Raw genomic sequence first — 19,736 nt, forward strand, 5'->3', positions numbered from 1 at the left:
AATGCTCCAGTGTCCTGGCTGTTTGATTTCTGATATGGAATAACATGTTTATGAGCTAATAATAAAACGCTGCCAAAGTGAGAAAAGTGAAACATTATTTTTGTGATACATTACATTTTTCACTTTGTAACTTATGTAAAATATGATTTTATTCATTTCTTTTGCAAAAATGGGACAGGGATGTCCAATAATCTTTGCTACATTTGCAACATTAGAAAACAAAATCATTGTTATACTCTCAAGACTAGGAAAGTTTTCTTTGGGTGAATTTTCACCCGCATGTGGATCTTGATGAAATATCTTTCAAAGATGAATCCATTTAAAATCCTTGTTACTGCTAGCAGAAAAACCCTGAGCACGCTATTTATTTCTGTTTCCCCTGCTTGTTCCACTCTGAGGGAAAAACTTGGCTAGAATCTGCGATCCATTGTGGCTCTTCTTTCAGTACTGTGTAGTTTGAGCTTTAGGTTTCAAAAGCTTGTTTCTGCTTTTCAGAGAAACTCTGGGATTTCAATATTTTAAAGTTTGACGTAGAACAGTTATGGAAAGTAAACAACAAAAATGTCTCATTAAGATCTTGTGATTGTATTTATGTGACAGCTTTGAGCAGTTTATAATATTATTTTCCCACTTTAACCAAAACTATACATGCACGCATACAAACATGCATATCTTAATTAAGCAATATTTGTATGTCCGTTACTACATTTCACATTTTTTACTGTAATAATTCACAGCGCAATAAGCAAAAAAATTGTAGTTGCTAGTACAGCAGGGTGTCCGCTGGGTCTTAAAAAGTAATAAATGTTGATACATAAATGTGGAGAAATGTAAGGCCCTTAAAAAGTATTAAAGTCTTAAATGCTATTACAAGGTATTAAATTTGATATCATTTTTGATTATGCAATGTATGCTTTTATGCTAAAGTTTGCCTGAATTAAATCTGCGAATATCAGAATGCTGTGTAGTTTATGAAGTCAATAAAATTTGACATCATGCTGCTTTGTTTATTGCAGTAACTAAGGCAACACCATTATTTCTGCAATTCAATAGGCGACCACCTGCGGAATTAGCTAGGTTTAATAGATCTTTATTTGGTATATGAATAATGTTTTAGATTCATTTCTTACATTAATACTTAATGTCTTAATAAAGTCTCACCAGTGTTTCCGGTTGGAACCTGAAGTGATTATAAGGACTTAAAATGTATGGAAAGAGTCTTAAAAAAGATCTTAAAAGGTATTGAATAACACTCTCTGATTCCTGTATGTGCTCTGTATAGTGGTATGGTTATATTTAATTATAGAATTATAAATAAATAACATATTTTAGTTAACTAAAACTAAATAGAACCGTTAATATGAAAATAGAAACTTACTAATATAAAATAAGTGGTCACACTTTATTATAAGGTTTCATGTTAGGTAATGTATTTACTAGCATGAACTAAGTATCAGCAATACTTGTACAGATTTATAAATCATAGTTCAACATTTACTAATCCATTACTAAAATCTAAAGTCATACTTGATTGCATTAGTTAACGCTCCGTGAGTAAACTAACAATGAACAACTGTATTTTCTTTTACTAACATGAACAGATACTGTAATAAATGTTCTGCTCATTGTTTTTCATGTTAGTAAATGCATTAAACAACAAGAACCAATACAACCTTATTGTATACCTGCATTTCGTTGCCTTGTACTTGTACATGTGTGATGACAATAAATTGAATCTAATCTAATCTAATCTTATTGTAAAGTTACCAAACAAGCTAAATAACATGGAATTATGGACCCACATTTAAAATATGACTGAAATATATGGCATATTTCAGAAAGCTTTCCAACCATACAGATGTGCCTGTTTTGCTGTGTTTGTTTTTGCTTGCGTGTCAGAAACCTTGTAAAAACTGATTTTACTTCCTTCTCTAGAAATTTTTTTTCTTTTTTTTTTCTCCCAGACATGCACAATTTCTCCTTGAAGTGATTACATACCACATAACCTGAATTCTCCTACAGTCTCGAGCGTTTTACTGCCGCTTGATCTCCAAAAACATTTTTAGAAGTAATGTCATGATGCATAATGATAGGGAAAAGTAACTTGTGAAATTTACATACTGGAATAAGCACTCTGGTGAGCGAGCGCTCTGGAGGATTGTTGGGAAGGTGAAATAAATGTGATGGTATGTTTACAGTGCAATGCCAGTGTACTGCATACTTTCAAAATATACTGTATCCTACTTGCAGACATTGCTCACACATGACTAAGCTGCATATACACTACCTGACAAAAGACTTGTCGCCTATCCAAGTTTTAGAAACAACAAATAATAACTTGACTTCTAGTTGATCATTTAAGTAGGACAGTAAGGCCTGATTTGCTATGCTTTGAAATAATGTACAGTACAGAATAAAAAGCCATGGTGCAGTGGGAAAAGAATGAATATTGTGTATGACTCCCATGAGCTTGCAACTTTATTCATAAATCTCTGCAATGACTCAAATAACGTATTAATAAAGTCATCTGGAATGGCAAAAAGCGTTCTTGCAGGACTCCCAGAGTTTATTAAGATACTTTGGATTCATCTTCAATGCCTCCTTCATCTTACCCCAGACATGCTCAATAATGTTCGTTTCTGGCGACTAAGCTGGTCAATCCTGGAGCACCTTGACCTCCTTTGCTTTCAGCAACTTTGAGGTAGAGGCTGAAGTATGAGACTCCTGTGGTTTGTAATGAAATGGGCAGAACAAATGTCTTGATATCTCAGGCTGTTTATGTTGCCATCCACTCTTCAGATCTCTCATACACCCCCATACTGATTTTAACCCCAAACCATGATTTTTCCTTTACCAAACTTGACTGATTTCTATTAGAATCTTGGGTCCATGTGGGTTTCAATAGGTCTTTTGCAGTATTTGTGATGACTGGGATGCAGTTCAACAGATAATTCATCTGAAAAATCGACTAGAAGACTAGAATCGACTAGAAGTGTAATTAGAATCAGTATTTTTACAGTTTGTAGCCTTAGATTCATAGGATCAAAAGTTTGGGGTCAGTATGGTTTTTAAAAGTTTTAAAATAAGCTTCTACCTGCTCACCAAGGCTGCATTTATATAATCAAAAATACAGTACAAATTGTAAAATTGTGAAATGTTATTGCACTATAAAATAACTGTTCAAAAGTAGTTTATCATTTAATTTGATAATTTATTCCAGTGATTTTAAACATGAATTTTCAGCTTCATAACTCCAGTCTTCAGTCACATGATCAGATGATCATAAATCACTCTAACATTTATTATTATTATTATTATTATTATTATTATTATTATTATTATTGTGATTATTATTATTATTAATGGTAATAATAATGAAAGCAATAATGACTGAAGTAATAATTTCACTTGAAACCACATGCAATAAGCGGTTATTTAAAATTTCTAATAAATGTTTGACAATTTTCTTACATTTCATAAATGCTGCCTTGATGAACAGAATAATTTGAACTGACCCAAACTTTTGACCGATAGTGTGTATAGTTTTATTTTTTCTTTGTAAAGTAAATTTGCTATTACACCTATACAGTTCAATGATTGATTTCACAATGCTTAATACTCACTCAAGCAAAATTAAACAAAGTAAAAAAACAAACTAATAAAGTTCTCAATTATGGAAAAGAAAAAAAAAACAATAGAATAAAAATATATAAATGAAACAAACTTTGCTTTGAGAATCTTCTCTGTAAGAATGAAATTTAAGCTACAAAGTCCTTAGCATTGAAGAGCAGTGAGTGATTTGGCCTTGTCTTTTTTTTAAAATTAATAATAATGATAAAAACAGTTGACAGGAGGAATATAGCACGCTGTTGCTTTAAGAGATTTATGGTTTGATGTTCCCATTCAATTTCATTCATCCTGCATGCTTTTACTATTTTCCATGTGAAACTGAGATTTGCGGAGGATCAAACGTGGATTGCTTTGAAAGGGGGTGGGATTTGATGCAATAATCTTTTTATATCGATGGATGTTTTTTCATAATCGTTGGAGGCCAAAATCAAAATTGAACTTTGTTTAATTGCGCAGCCCTAATTTGACCCAACATTGGGTTACAACAACCTAGGTTTGCCACGATACTGGAATTCGGTACCAATCGATACTAAAATTTAAAAAACGTTGTTGAATTTGGTGAACTAATAACCTTCACGGCCAAACACAGTCATTTCTGTTGAGCATGTGAACACAATGGGAAATCAGTGCTGTTTAAGAACATGCTCAACATTCATATGTTCGCGGAGAAATTAACTTTTTAAACATTTCAGTATCGAATGGTACCGAACAACCCTACAACAACTCAGCATTTTTTTTGGGGGTGTTCAAGTCATGTGATCCTGAAGATTTTAATGTGCCAAGTGCTCCATACTAGGGCTGCACGATATTGGAAAAATCTAACATTGTAATATTCTGCGATTTATATATTGAGAACACAATTTCACCAAATATCTCTTTTTGAAAAGAATTTATCATTTTAGGTTTATTGGGATTATTCTGTTGGGGAATCTGCAAAAAATCCACAAGCATAGATAAATACAGTAAAAGAAAAAGATACAGTAATAAACTGTTTTAATGTTGTGTAACAGTATTCAGGTACACTAATTGAATAATAAAAATAAAGATAATTCAATAAAAATAATTATTATTAAAGTTACAGATGGTACAATTTCTTATGTGTGAATACTTTTAAAGTCATTATACAGCCACAGGCCTCAAAAACACATGCTAATGATAAATCATATTTCAAACTCAACATATCCTGCAATGTGACACTTGCCAATGATCACATTGCGATATCAATGCTGAAACTATATATTGAGCAGCTCTACTCCATACTGTGTTTTTAAATTCTGAATATTTTATCAATATTTTATGCACAGCAGTTCATGCAGCCTCTGGGAATCGAACCCATGACCTGCCATTGCTCTGCTATATTGAATATACCCCATACACGTTCTCACCCCTGTTCTGCGGGCTCTGAATGAGCTGACGCTCCACAGCTCCCAGAGAAATGAGGGGAGGGAGGGGGGGAAACATTCCAGTCGGAATAACAAAAGCGCAGGAAAACAATCTGCATATAACAGGCCCCACACTGAGGCCTAATGAGGCAGACGGGAGGGTCTGATCTCACTCTGACTCTCTGTTTCTCATCCACAATCTGCATTCCTGCATAAATCTGCGGAGTGACCTGCTCTAGCAGAGGCCTTGAGTGTGTTGTGTGGATGAAGGGCTTTATTTTACTGCATTCTTGATGGGGTTTGGCCCACGAAAATGAGATTTAGAGCTTTTTAAAAATAATCTCTGCTTTCAGATGCTGGAAGTAGACCCCTGTAAATGACAAGCGGGTTTTGCGGTCACATGAGTTTTTATTTCCATGCATTTTGGAGCATAAGTGTGTCATTGTTCAAAACGTATCTTTTTTCAAATATACACTGCAAATATAAAGTTTATTCTAGGGCTGCTCGATTATGGGAAAAATCATAATCATGATTATTTTGGTCATAATTGTAATCACGATTATTCAAAACGATATACAGTTGAAGTCAAAATTATTCGCCCTCCTGTGATTTATTTATTTAATTTAATAATTTTTTTTTTATATTTCCCGAATGATGTTTAACAGAGCAAGGACATTTTCACAGTATTTCCTCTAATATTCTTTTCTTTTGGAGAAGGACTTGTTTGTTTTGTTTTGGCTAGAATAAAAGCAGTTTTAAATATTTTATAACCTATTTTAAGCTCAATATGATTAGCCTCCTGAAGCAGTATATATTTTTGATTGTCTGCAAAAGAAACTACTGTTATACAATGACTTGCCTAATTACCCTAATTAAGCCTTTGAACTGCACTTTAAGCTGAATACTTGTATCTTGAAAAAAATATAAAATATGTACTGTCATTATAGCAAAGATACTGTAACAGAAATCAGTTATTAGAAATGAGTTATTAAATCTATTATGTTTAGAAATGGGTTGAAAAATCTTTCCGTTAACAGAAATTGGGGGGAAAAAGCCACTAATAATTCAGGAGGACTAATAACCCTGACTTCAACTGTATATATAAAGTTATTTTCCTCCCAAATATCTTTTTGAAAATAATTTATCATTTTAGATATATTGGGATTATTCTGTTGGGGAATCTGCAAAAAATTGACAAACATAGATAAATAATAATAATAAAAAGATACAGTTGAAATAAACTGTGTTTTAATGTTTTCTGAGTGTAACAATATTCAGGTACACTAATTGAATAATAAAAATAAGGATAATTCAATAAAAATGATTGTTATTAAAGTTACAGATGTTACATTTTTTTATGTCTGAATGCTTTTAAAATCATTATAAAGCCACAGGCCTCAAAAACACATGCTAATGATAAATCATATTTCAAACTCAACATATCCTGGATTGTGACACTTGCCAATGATCACATTGCGATATCGATGCTGAAACTATATATTGAGCAGCTCTACTCCATACTGTTTTTTTTAAACCCAGGGCTAATAATTCTGACTTCATATATAAACAGTCTATATAAACAGTTATTTTCCTCCCTGTAAATAAGTAAAATATATATAAAATAATAAAAAATATATACAATAGAATAAAAATATGAAACAAACTGTGCTTTAAGCATCTTCACTGTAAGAAAAAAAACTTAATTATAGCTATAAAAGTCCTTCAGTTAAGAGCAGTGAGTGATTTTGTCCTTTTGTTGTTGGCATCAGGAATATTGCGCGCTGTCACTTTAAAAGCAGTACGGTTCTGATTTATGGTTTCACTTTCACATGTCTTTTGATTCTCAACTCAACTTTGTTTTTTTTACGTAATTGAGGGTTAATATGAATAATCAGTAAACACTGTGTTTTGACACAAATTTGCATGTATTTGACCATTAAAACGCTCACATTAAGATTACTTTAAATGTGTGTGCTCTGCTCATGTCTGAGGCTGAGTACGCACACACACAACTGCATGCGATCTCTTTCACGCTTTTATAAACATGAATGATTCGAATGTACATGAATGATGCGCATCCCATGCTGCAAAAGTTACATTACTAAAAGCATGTCCTGTAATGTCATTTTCAGGTGAAACTGAGCTTTGCAGAGCAACAAATGTGTACAACTGGAAAGGGGGCGGTATATGATGCAATAATCGTTTTATCTCAATTAATGGTTTTTCATAATCGTTAGAAGCCGAAATCGAAAGTGAATTTTCAATTAATTGCACAGCCCTACTTTGTAATTGTATTGAGGCAATGAGTTGAATTCAGTTCAACTAAAATTACTTCATTTAATTTAATAAGAATGCATTTCTTACTAATATACTGAAAATATTTATGACTTGTATTGAGTGCCATGTACTTAGACTAGAAGTGTCAGCCCTACAGTTTAGTTTCTACCCTGCTTCAACACACTAACCTGGAGGTTTAAAACAAGCCTGAAGGACTCAATTAGTTTGAGCAGGTGGGTTTAATTAGGGTTAAAGCTAAACTGTGCAGAGCTGCAGACCTCCAGGAACTGAGTTTGACACCTGTGTTTTGGACTATTTAAGTTTTGTTGACTTAACTGGATCTGCAATTTGAGTTTTGCAATAAAATTTTGACAGAGACCTCTGTAAATCTCTACATAACAAGATTAAAGTCTACAGCATGTCTCCCTATGTTAATCATGTTCAAAAAATATACAGTAACACTTAGTTTTTTAAATATTTACTCTCCAGTCTGACACAAAGCATGCTGGGAACTATAAATCTGTATGGTTAGGTTAAATTATTCAGTGTAAGTTCAGTCTAATGCAATCAAATTTTGAGTTCATGTAATTTTTCTATTAAGTTCAATGAACTTTTATTGAAAATGTAAAGAACTCATTTGATTTAATAGCTCTGCTCGATTTTACATTTTAGTAAAGATTTAAATAAGATTTTGTAAGATTTCTTTAAAGTTTGAGATGGTGTCAACTAAATGGTCAGACAGAATAAAAAACAAAAAGTGGAATAAAACAGTATGTATTAAGAAAAAGAGTTTATTAACAGTATACCCTATTTCAGACTAAGGGGCCGATCACACCGAACACGCTTTTCTGTTCAAAAATACAATTTTTTTTAATTTAATTTTTTTGACAAGAAAAACAGTGCGCTTTTTATGACGCTATGACTGAATCAGCTGGGAAGTGTGCGTGGGTATTGCTGTTGATATTGGGTATAATTTTAATATTTCTTAATATTGTGAAATTCAAGATTTGTGAGTCCTACAGCACAGGATAACTGAAAACAGCAACCTTTAGTCTCTCCTCCATCTTCAAATGTCTCTATAGTCATCTTGACAACACAAACACTGCAGGCACCTCAACAGAAACCCCATCTCTGCTTTTATTTGATTGTAGAATGAAAAAGACGCGACTGGCGTAACACACTTTTTCTGCTCGGAGTTGACTTTTTTTAACTGCGAGTGCACAGCATACAATGGCAAAAACCCGAGGCACGGCAGGCAGTTAAAACACGAGGCGCAGTAGGCGATTAAAACGCGGGGCACACAGGGCACATAAGCAGCATGCGAAACGTTTGCAGCCATTCGAAAATCATTCTAAAATGGTGCCTCTATGCGCAAAAAGCGAGTTTGGTGTGATCGGCACCTAGGAGTCTGGAATAAAAGAAGCGATAATAATATCTAATTTAATATGTTGGTTATATTTACTTTAAATAAAATGTACACTCACATAATGTTGACCAACTACTAAAAAGGATGTTAATCTAATAACTAATGCACTTTAGTTTTTTTGATTTATTAGATTTTTTTTTTTATTGTTTTGGTGTCATAGGGATTTTTAACTACAAATATTCAATATATAAAATTTTTATAACAAAATTTATTATATCATATATTTATAATTACATTTTCCACCATCGTCACCTCAGGCTTATTTTTGAATTTACTAGTATTTATAGAGCTGTGTGATTAATTGAAATCATATCGAAATCCTGATTTGAACATGCACAATTTCTAAACGTGTCTAAACATGATTTTTCTGAAAAAAATGCTGAAATAAATAATATTCTATTTATTTAATTTTTTTTTACCACAGGTCTGTTCTAGAGACAATTTGTTACACCTTCATTTTTTTTACGCCTTTGATTTTTTATTTATTTATTTATTTTTTTGCCTTAAGCCTCCTTTCCACTGCACAAGACAAGCGACAGACTGGAAGCCATTCATTTCCAATGGAGAGTAGTCTGGGAGCTGCGTGGAGTTCTTATAATCTCTGTATAACTCCCTTATTTCGGAGACCTCGAGAATCTAGATTCTCTCCCATGGTGAACTGAAAATTCTGTGCGACAGCCACAAGGGGGCGTATTACGATAGTCGTGTCCAAATATCGTGTGCAGTGGGAAGGCCACTTCGGTCACCACAGCGGAATGAAACGCCAACTTATCCAGCATATGCTTTATGCAGCGGACGCCCATTCAGCTGCAACCCATCACTGGGAAACATCCATATACACTAATTCACACACATACAGACAATTTAGCCTACCCAATTCACCTTTACCACATATCTTTGGACTCGTAGGGGAAACCAAAGCACCCGGAGGAAACCCACGCGAACACAGGGAGAACATGCAAACTTCACACAGAAATGGCAACTGACCCAGCCGAGGCTCAAATCAGCGACCTTCTTGCTGTGAGGTGAACGTGCTACCCACTGCGCCACCGTGCAGCCCCAGATTTAGCAAAATATGCTATTTTTCATCCGTTGTCCCTAGACAAATGTTAAAATTGTCACCCTAAAAACAATACAAAAAATATACAATGAACCAAGCATACCTAAGAAGCACTGAAATAGACATAGTCAAATAGATCCTAATAAATATAATGTATATAAACAAAATAAACACCAACATTATGTAAACGTGATAAGAGTAGTTAAAGCATATATTTAATCAACAAATCATTAAAAGGGCATTAAGATTACTCTCTCTTTGTTCATATATATTTATATTTTAATCAACAAAAATGTGCACACAACGCATCACAGGTGTGTGTCTATACTGCACACCCCTCTGATGCTGCGTTGGTCCACGCGCCACACTGAAAAAGTCTGACTCCACAGTTCAATTGAAATGTGACACATTAGTATTTAGGTAGCCCCGTGTAAATGCCCGCTCAGAAGTAATCCGTTAAACCCAGAGCTTCCTCTGTCTCTCCTGCCACACAGCATGCTGGGATTTCCAGGGGTTTACGGCTCTTTGTAAGTGCAGCTGTGGCAGCAGGGCAGAGGTTCGCACACAATGCCGAACCATCTCACTGCAAGGAGTGTAACTGACCCACCCTGACAATTAGACCTGACAGGACATGAACGCATTCGCTCCTTTCGGTATGACGTTTTGGCACTTGTTTGGATCAGCTGTGCAGTTTCATCAGATTTTGAGTGAATCACTTAATTCCTGGTAGGTCGTGTGGTTTTCTGTAGAAACCTCGCTGTAGCTACGGCAAACATATGATTCAGATTCCTAAAGTCAACAGATTGACGTCAAGCTCGAGCAGAGAGGATGAATGAAGGAGTCTTTCTGAGAAAAACACAGGGACACATGCACCACTCCGACTTCATTCCTTTTCTGCATCAGTCTTTGGCCATTCTTAGCTGAAGCGCAACAGTGAAATGAAGGGCTGCATGATACTGGGGAAATATGAGATGTTGTTGTTGAGATTTAATTATATTTATTATGATTTGACTAACTTTAAAAAATGCTATTTTATCAGCAATTTAAAAATAATAATCATTTGTAATGATCATTCTGGTGGCATGGTGGCTTAGTGGTTAGCACTGTTGCCTTACAGCAAGAAGGTCGCTGGTTCGGGTCCCAGCTGGACAAATTGGCATTTCTGTGTGGAGTTTGCATGTTCTTCCCGTGTTCACGTGGGTTTCTTCCGGGTGCTTCAGTTTCCCTCACAGTCCAAAGACATGTGCTATGGGTGAATTGGATAAACTAAGTGTATGTGTGATAGACATGGCCCAGTATAAGATTCTGACGGTATGATAAACTTGGATAAAAATATCATGGTATCAGGGTATTGTGATTACTGTTCTAAAATAGATTCTTTTTAAATGTCTGAGTAAAAAAACTAAAAAAAATTTCCCCATTGAAAACAATATACTGTATTCTTTTTTTTTTTTGAAAGATTTCTGATATTTTAGAGCAGTAAACATGTCAGGCTAAATAATGAAAATGAATCATTGACTTCTGCTGTCTTCATTAGTTTCTAAAACACAGATTTCTTTACAATTTAAAACGGCTTCTTTGGATAATTTTTTTCTGCTGGAGATATTGTTGTCCTAAAAAAAAAATTTTAAAAAATGTAAATAATTTTTTTTTTCACATACCTAAGGAACGGTATTACAGAGTATTACAAGTTTTAAAACCTTGACTTTTCCAAACCGTGCTATACCTTGAAAACGGTTATCATCCCATGCCTTGTGTGTGAATGTGAGAGTGTATGGGTGTTTACCAGTACTTAGTTGCAGCTGAAAGGGCATCCGCTGCGTAAAGCATATGTCAGAATAGTTGGGGGTTCAATTCGCTATTTCGCATATATATATATATATATATATATATATATATATATATATATATATATATATATATATATATATATATATATATATATATATATATATATATATATATATATATATATATATATTTATATATATATATATATATATATATATATATTTATTTATTTATTTATATTTATTTATTTATTATTATTATTATTATTATTATTATTATTATTATTATTATTTTATTATTATTATTATTTTTTTTAATAAATAAATAAATGTTAAAGCTATGTTAAGGGGAAAACCTAGACTTAAAATGGATGACTGAACATATCGGTGGAAATTCAGATTCTTTATTGGCCTCTTCACCTGTCTCTTGGCATTAGTATTTATTTTAAGCTCTAGGGTAACCTCAACCTGGCCGCATCTACTGAGGGTTGAGATTAAAAATAGTAAAGGCCTCATCTGATTGGCAAGGCCAAACCGAATTTGCGGCCATTTTTTTGCTATTTGCATTTTTGCTATTTCTGCAAATATTATCAATTTTCAGCAAACTCGAATAGACGCATGTCAAATTCACTTCACAATAGATGCAGATTCGCATCATGGGTTGGGCTTTAGTTTGCCCAGTGACTCTAGCTTTGTTGCTAAATGGCTAACATGGATTTATTGAGAGTAGCTGTTCTTTATGTGCTTTAGGAAGGCTGAAAAACAGTGTTAATTCGTTCGGCACTGGGTCTGAGTCCACTAGATACTTTCAGAGGTTGACCCCACTCTGTGAGTTCATCAACCCCTCCAGATACTATACCTGGATGATGGAAGCTTTCAGTCGTGCTTCAGACTGGGATGAAGCCAGTTTGATGAGCTGTTGTTTGGTGTCTGCAAGAGGATTTCCCCTCAGGACACCAACAATAAGCGCTTTGTCATAATTATGGCCCTACAAGAGCAAGCTCCTGGTTTGTTAACACGGCACGTCAAACACACAAAACGCTCAATCCGCGCCCTTCATTCGCACCGCAAGGTGTCTATTCACGTCTTTGCATTGACTTAACATGTAAATCACTCTCGCTTGATGCTTTATCCGCGTGTAGTGAGAACGCACCATTAGGACAGTTTTGATAAACATTTTTGATCTTCTTCAAATCTTAACTGTAGTCTGCAATGTTTAAATAATTAAGTCCAATTAATCTTTGTTAAAGATACAAATTGTGTCATTTCTTGTGGTTAAAAATTGATTTGAAATAATACACACTTTAAAACATCTTTCACTTTATTAGGGTTAAACTTTGCATGTGTTCTGAACTGTTTTCTGGTTAGATATAATTCCAACTAGACATTGCAGATGCTGTAATGTGACTATGTCAAATTCACACTTTGCGATTTCGATGCTGAAGTGATATATCGTACAGCCCTATATACGAGTGATGCACATGTCTTTATTTATTTTTTAACCCACAGGAAGCATGCATGTGTCTCTGGCCGAGGCGTTGGAGGTGCGAGGAGGGCCGCTGCAGGAGGAGGAGGTCTGGGCCGTCCTGAACCAGAGCGCAGAGAGCCTGCACGAGCTCCTCCGCAGAGGTAAACCACCGTCCAGCCTCTGAATAACTCCCACAACTGCAACCAGACACACTGGCTCAGATCCCGAGGCCATGGGATGGTAAAGATTGTCAGAAACCTTGGATTGCAGTCTACTATCTCTAGAGCAAAACAGAACATTTGTTGATAAAAATGAGTCCAAAGCGTTCAGCAATCTGAACAAAATATGCTGAGTTTTTGACAATCTGGCTTCCTTGGTTTATGGTGCAAGACACAAGGTTACAAGGTTTTCATATTTTGCGATTCATGTTTTTATGTTTCCCCCTTTTATTTATGCTTTTGAGTTGCATTATGGGAGCTTAGTCTTTCTTTCAACAGCTTTTAACCTTGAAAAGTTTGAAAAAGTGACTTTTATTAACATTTTTAATGGTTTAAAGTGATACATTGTCTAGGGTGGTGTTGTATATTATGCTATAAAACCTTGTAATAAACTGAAGGTACATTTTCTGTTATTCTACAGACTTCTTTCTCTATATATTGCTTCTTCATTCAACATTATATCATTTCACACTATTAAATGTCATTAAAAGTCCCTTTGTTAAACTGTAGAGTTGAATTTTCAGCATCAAAAGTCAACAGAGCATAGATCAAGCTCCCATGAAGCAATTCACAACTGTAAATAAACGGAAATCACTTGTGAATCACAAAATATGGAAACTAAATTAGTAAAATATTTTTGACGGTGTAGGTAAATGTGTTGTAAATACCAGGCATCCAGAATTAAAGGAACACGAAGGTCTTTTCTAACACATAATAGGGTTGCACAGTTTAACGGTACTATGGTAGTATCGTGATACTATGGCTCCAAAATACTAGCGGTGCCACTGTAGTTTGTAAATGGTAGTATAGTCATTAATGGTCTATCTACATTTGGTAATGTTGTATGTGGAAAAGTCTCACACGTTTGTGCAACAATAGACCATTTTATTTTAATAGTCTGTGGAGCGCTTTAGGGTTGCAAAACTGTATAGAATTTGCACCTGTTCCGGTAGCCTATTGCACGTTTTCTAACGCTTCAGTTTGAACGCACATCTGAATTGGTTTATTTGTGTTCTATTCAATATGATTTAATAGCTACAACAACCATGACACTCTCTTTTAAAGAATGACTCAATTACAAAAATTTTCAATTACATTGGAAAAAACAATTGATGAAAAATCCAAAATAGCAACAGGAAACATTGAAACAATTTTTGGCCACTTTATATAGCCTAATTTTGTTGGATAAAAATGCTCTTTTTGTAACAAATTTCATTTGGTATAATTTGTATCTTTATTTTAATGTATTTTTTGTTTGTGAGTTATCTACAAAATAAACAACAAAAAACAAAACGAATACATTTTAGGTGAAGTGATGTGCAAATAATACTTTTTTCAATAATAAGGGAATTATGAACTAAATTCAAGCAGGCCTATTATTACTGGGCATGGGCTGGTATAAGATTCTGACGATATGATAACCTTGGATAAAAACATCACAGTTTTACGGTATCACTGTATTGTGATTTATTACTGCTCTAAAATATATTCTTTTTAAATGTCTGGGTAAAAAACAACAACCCCCACAAATATATATTTTATTTTTTCAAAGATATAAAATATTTAAAATATTATGGAGCAGTAAACATGTCAGGCTATATAATGAAAAAAAAATCATTCAAAAACAGATTTCTTTACAATTTAAAACGGCATCTATAGAGGTATTTTCTGCTGGAGATACTGTTGTCGTAAAACGGTTATCGTGCCATGCCAAATTATAACATATAAAATTCGCGACAACCCTCACACATACAGAGCTCCTAATGTGTAATTATACTTATGTTAGAAAATGAGCATGTTTGCCATTGAAATCTATTGTGAGTCAAGGTATTTGTACTGCATGCAGCATAAATTCTGAGTTTTTTCTTATGTATTTGTAATGAAACGATTATCTATGACCTCTCAGGAACTTGGTAGTTTCTGTTGCCAAGTAACATGCAGAGAATGTTGAATGTTGAATATGCTGAAAATCTGATCTTGTGCGCTCCAAACCAGTAGTGCCTTGCCATTCTAGCATTTTTTTGTTGTTGCCTTGCATTGACTGATTTAAAAAAAAAAAAAATTATTATTATTATTTTTTTTTTTTATTTGCGTTGCATTTCAAAACAATTCCTTCTCTCCGTGTTTCCATCCCTCTTCTGTTTCTGTACTACTTTTCACGCTCTCTTCTATCTGAATTTTCCCTTGTCCGCCTGGTTTCTCTGGTTTGGTCACCTGTAGCGTTTTCAGTTTTCTTTAAGCTGAATATTTGTAGTAATTCTTTCCATTTGTCATGATTGTGAAACTTTTTGTTACAGCTTTAAAGTGTGCCACTATGACATTTCAGAAGTGATTCATTATCAATGCAATATGATTAAATGCGGTAACCTTGAAAACTGCTAAATTTACTATAAGGCTGATTTATATTACTGCGTTCAGTGATCAGCATGACCCATGGCACATGCCTTGCGCGTAGCTGTCCATTTATAATTCTGTGTGCTGTTTGTGTTCTGCAATAACACTTCCGAAACGCTAGCTGGCAGTAGGATTTTATGTTCCTCTGTGTCGAGTTTTTTTGCGGGTGTTTTTTTCTTTTTCTTTTTCTAAACGCTACCTTAATGTACAAGTAGCTCAAACTCATTTAGAGGTTAGAACTGGTGGACGTGCAACAACTTTAATCATAAGGTAAACACAAAACAAAAGTTTCCATCTGGAGCTCCTTTGCGGTACTCGACACTTGTAAACACTCACTCCATCAGACTCGCGGCTCTCAGCACCACCCACAGTCCTCACTGCTACCAAGCCGACCAATCACAGAGCTTTCATTATGCATCATTGCAATGTGTAGTTACAATTTTTGAGAGGTGTGCATCAGCGTCAGCCACACCAAAGGCTATGCGACCGTGCGAAGGCTGTGCCTTACCAAAACCTCCTAGGACTCGAGTGTCCACATACGTGGACAGCACATTTAAGCTCTTAAGTGCTTATTTAAAATACTTTGAATTTTTGATATTTTGTTACAGAAATACAGTGTCGTCCTGCAACTGTTTTGCAGCATATGAAATGTATTTAACTATCCAAAATGGGAAAAAATATAATATGTATGCATATCATATACATACATGTGTGTGTGTGTGTGTGTGTATATACATGGGGAAACACGTCAAACTTATGAAATGTGAGGGCTCACGGACGCAGTTTACAGGCAGAATAGGGCTGTGGCTGTCTTTGACAGCTTGCGACTTCATTTGCCACTTTCACTACAGTACATTTACTTGGACACCAATACTCCGCTTTTATGATTAAGATAATACTGATTAAGAGTCTATCATGTAAGCAGCGATTTTTGATTACCTTAAAGGATCACCATTAAAACATCCTTAAGGAAAATATGCTGAATGAACGTGAACTGCTGAACTGCAGTTAAAGTCTAAAGATTAAAAATGAAACACCCGAAATTGCATGAAACGCAGGATAGCCTGGTCATGGGACATTAATTGTTTTGTACTGAATCTTTCCTTCTAAAAGCGCGTGCTTGGTCTTTTTCAAATTTCTTAGCACGTTAAACACACGCAGAGCCAGAGCAAGCTGAAGTGGTGCTCTAGGCAAACGGCAATGACGCCGCCCTCAACCCGAAAGGGACCGGTTCACGGATGAAAGTTAGGACCAGGGGGGTTCACTATTCTGCTGCCCAAGGTGGCCGGCTAGGTCGCATCTGTGCACGTGCCATCCCTGAACACACATCGGCCACAACAGGAAATTTAAAATAAACTGCAACTGTGTTATTTGCGTAATTTTTTTTTAACTCGTTAAATATTTATAATTAATCACGTGCGTTAATGCGCTAAATTTGACAGCCCTAATATACATATACATACATACATACATACATACATACATATATACACACACATATATATATATTTCTCTTTCCTGTATATTAAAATGAGTTTTTTTTTTATTCCCCCTAACCCTGACCCTAATCACCCCCCCCCCCCACCCTTGACTCCCTACATATTAATTTGGTTGTATTTGTTTCACTGTGATCTTAAGATTTTTTTTGTTAGGTTAGTTGACATAACTTGTAAATTCAAGGCTATTATTTTACATTCAGCCAGTGTGATTTGCGTTTCACATTGTCTTTAGCCAAATCACACCTGTTTAAGAGAGATTACAATAAATCTGTGACCTCCAAAAAAGCTGTCAGGCCAAAAATAGCAGCTATCAGTCTGATTCAAAGCAACGTGCCTGTGCAGAAAGGCTTTCTATCTGCTGTTTATCGTCTCTGGAAGGAAGTGTAACACTTGGGTGAAATTTATGAGAAGGCTTACTCAGCCTTACGTTCGTCCTCTGTGTCTCAGAATGAGCAGTGTTGTGTGTCACCACTGTGAACAAAAGTCTCTTTATTGTCCCCCGAAATCCCGCTTTCCTGAAGAGTGGTTTGGTGGCCAGTTTGCAGCCATTGAGATGATGCCAGCTTCTCTCTGCTGATATCTGTTGCCATTCCTGCGCACTGATCTTGTGTTTCTCACAATCAAGGAGACAATTCTCATTCTGTCAGCATCCTAGACAGATTTTAACCCCTTTTTTGTTTGCCAGAGTCATAGAGTTTAAAGCAGTGTACTCTGTAAAAAAATATCAGTAAATGAGCAGTTTTCTGTATTTTGTGATGAATTTGTTTCCCATTTATTTATGCTTTTAAATTGCATAATGGGAACTTGATCTTTCTTCCAACAACATTTACCCTTGAAAAGTTAAAGTGACTTTTATTAACATTTTTAATAGTTAAAGTCATATATTGTTGGGGTTGGAGTAGTATATTACGGTACGAAATACACTGCGAGTACGTTTTCTGTTATTTTAAAGACTTATTTCTCTCTATATTATATCTTATACATTTATATTATTTCAAACTACTAAAATAGCAACAAAAGTCACTTGGTTAAACTGTGAAGTTGACTTTTTAACATTAAAAGTTGACAGAGCAGAGCTCATGCAATCAATGCAAGTCACAACCGTGAATAAATGGAAAACACTTTCTCAATCTAGGGTGTAATGAATGACAAAGCAACTAGGGCTGCACAAGATATCGACAAATTATTGTCATCACGATAATAGTAAATGCAGTATTCATATCTCCTTTAATGCAATAAATTAATATTATAGTCAAGCATTTGTGTGCTGCACACATAGGTTGTTGATCCAATCTGACCTTTACTATCTTCGTCCCCTACTCTTCAGTAAGTTAACCTAGAGACAAAATGACAACGGCCAATAAAAATCTGATTTTCCTCCAAGGTTTTTTAATCAATCGATAAAATGCTTTGAAACTTATGTCAAAGGAAATATCGTTATCGCAACTCTCAACAACAATATTGCATAATTTTCTAGTATTGTTCAGGCCTAAAATAAACAATTACCCTTGTGTATTGTTTTGGTAGTATTGTTTTGGTAGTAAATTACTACCCTTTGTTCATGGCAATTTTTGCCATGTTGACTTCCATCGTAACGGTAAAGATTTTACAAATTGTCTCTCAGTGGTTAGTACTGTCGCCTCACAGCAAGAAGGTCACTGGTTCGAGTCCCGGCTGGGTCAGTTGGACTTTTTGTGTGGAGTTCTCCCTGTGGGTTTCCTCCAGGTGCTCCGGTTTCCACCACAGGCCAAAAACATGCACTATAGGTGAATTGAATAAACTAAATTGGCCATAGTGTATGAGTGTGAATGTGTATGGATGTTTCCCAGTACTGGGTTGCAGCTGGAAGGCATTCACTGTGTAAAACAAATGCTGGAATAGTTGGCGGTTTATTCTGCTGTGGTGACCCCTGATAAATAAAGGGACTAACTTGAAGGAAAATGCATGCCATGGCTTTGCAAACAAAAAATGTGGTTATAATGGAAGTCAATGGGGCAAGAACACCCATGAGCACAACAGAATAGTACTTGCCTAGAGTGTATTGTTGAGTTTTCAAGGCATTTTCTCAAAATATGTGTCAAATAAGATTTTTCACCAAAAATCATTCCATTTCTGAAAGACAAGAAATCACATCAGAGTGAATTAACTGCACAAGGTTAAATTACTTGTATGTCCCTCTAGATTTAGGCTCTGGATTTAAATTTTATTTATATTTTTACAGCAAAACAGAAGAATCTTCAATATGCTCAAGGCCTCAAATATAAACTGAAAACTGAATATATATATTAAACTGTGCCTGCAACATCCTATAGGGACTGACTTGCATACGGAAAGTAATGGATTGCTGTTCATTTATTAGGTCATATAATTACTTATACTGTACTTGACTTAAATACTGTAAATAAATTGTGAGAAAAAAACTGAAATTTTATGTAACTCCATACATAGAAGCTGAGTTTGTATTTTTTTATTTTCATTTATCAAGACATTATCACCTGCTAGAAAACAAGGCCTAGGAAACAAATGATGATATATGGTGTCTATACAAAATATACAAAATATAGTGTTATTGCATTGAAATATGTCATGTTT

General features: G+C 34.8%; 1 protein-coding gene across 5 annotated transcripts in view; it reads left to right on the forward strand.

Moving 5' to 3' along the window:
* ptpn13 (protein tyrosine phosphatase non-receptor type 13) overlaps positions 1-19,736 on the forward strand; it is a 166,028-nt gene that overhangs the window by 25,716 nt on the left and 120,576 nt on the right. For all 5 annotated transcript variants that reach the window (XM_056446110.1, XM_056446111.1, XM_056446113.1 and 2 more), the window contains exon 2: positions 13,075-13,194. In XM_056446110.1, the coding sequence (XP_056302085.1) occupies positions 13,080-13,194 (115 nt within the window). In that variant the 5' untranslated portion in view covers positions 13,075-13,079. The remainder of the gene's footprint in view (positions 1-13,074; positions 13,195-19,736) is intronic.

The sequence above is a fragment of the Danio aesculapii genome, chromosome 21 (genome assembly GCF_903798145.1).
Source record: "Danio aesculapii chromosome 21, fDanAes4.1, whole genome shotgun sequence".
NCBI classification, from domain to species: Eukaryota; Metazoa; Chordata; class Actinopteri; order Cypriniformes; family Danionidae; genus Danio; species Danio aesculapii.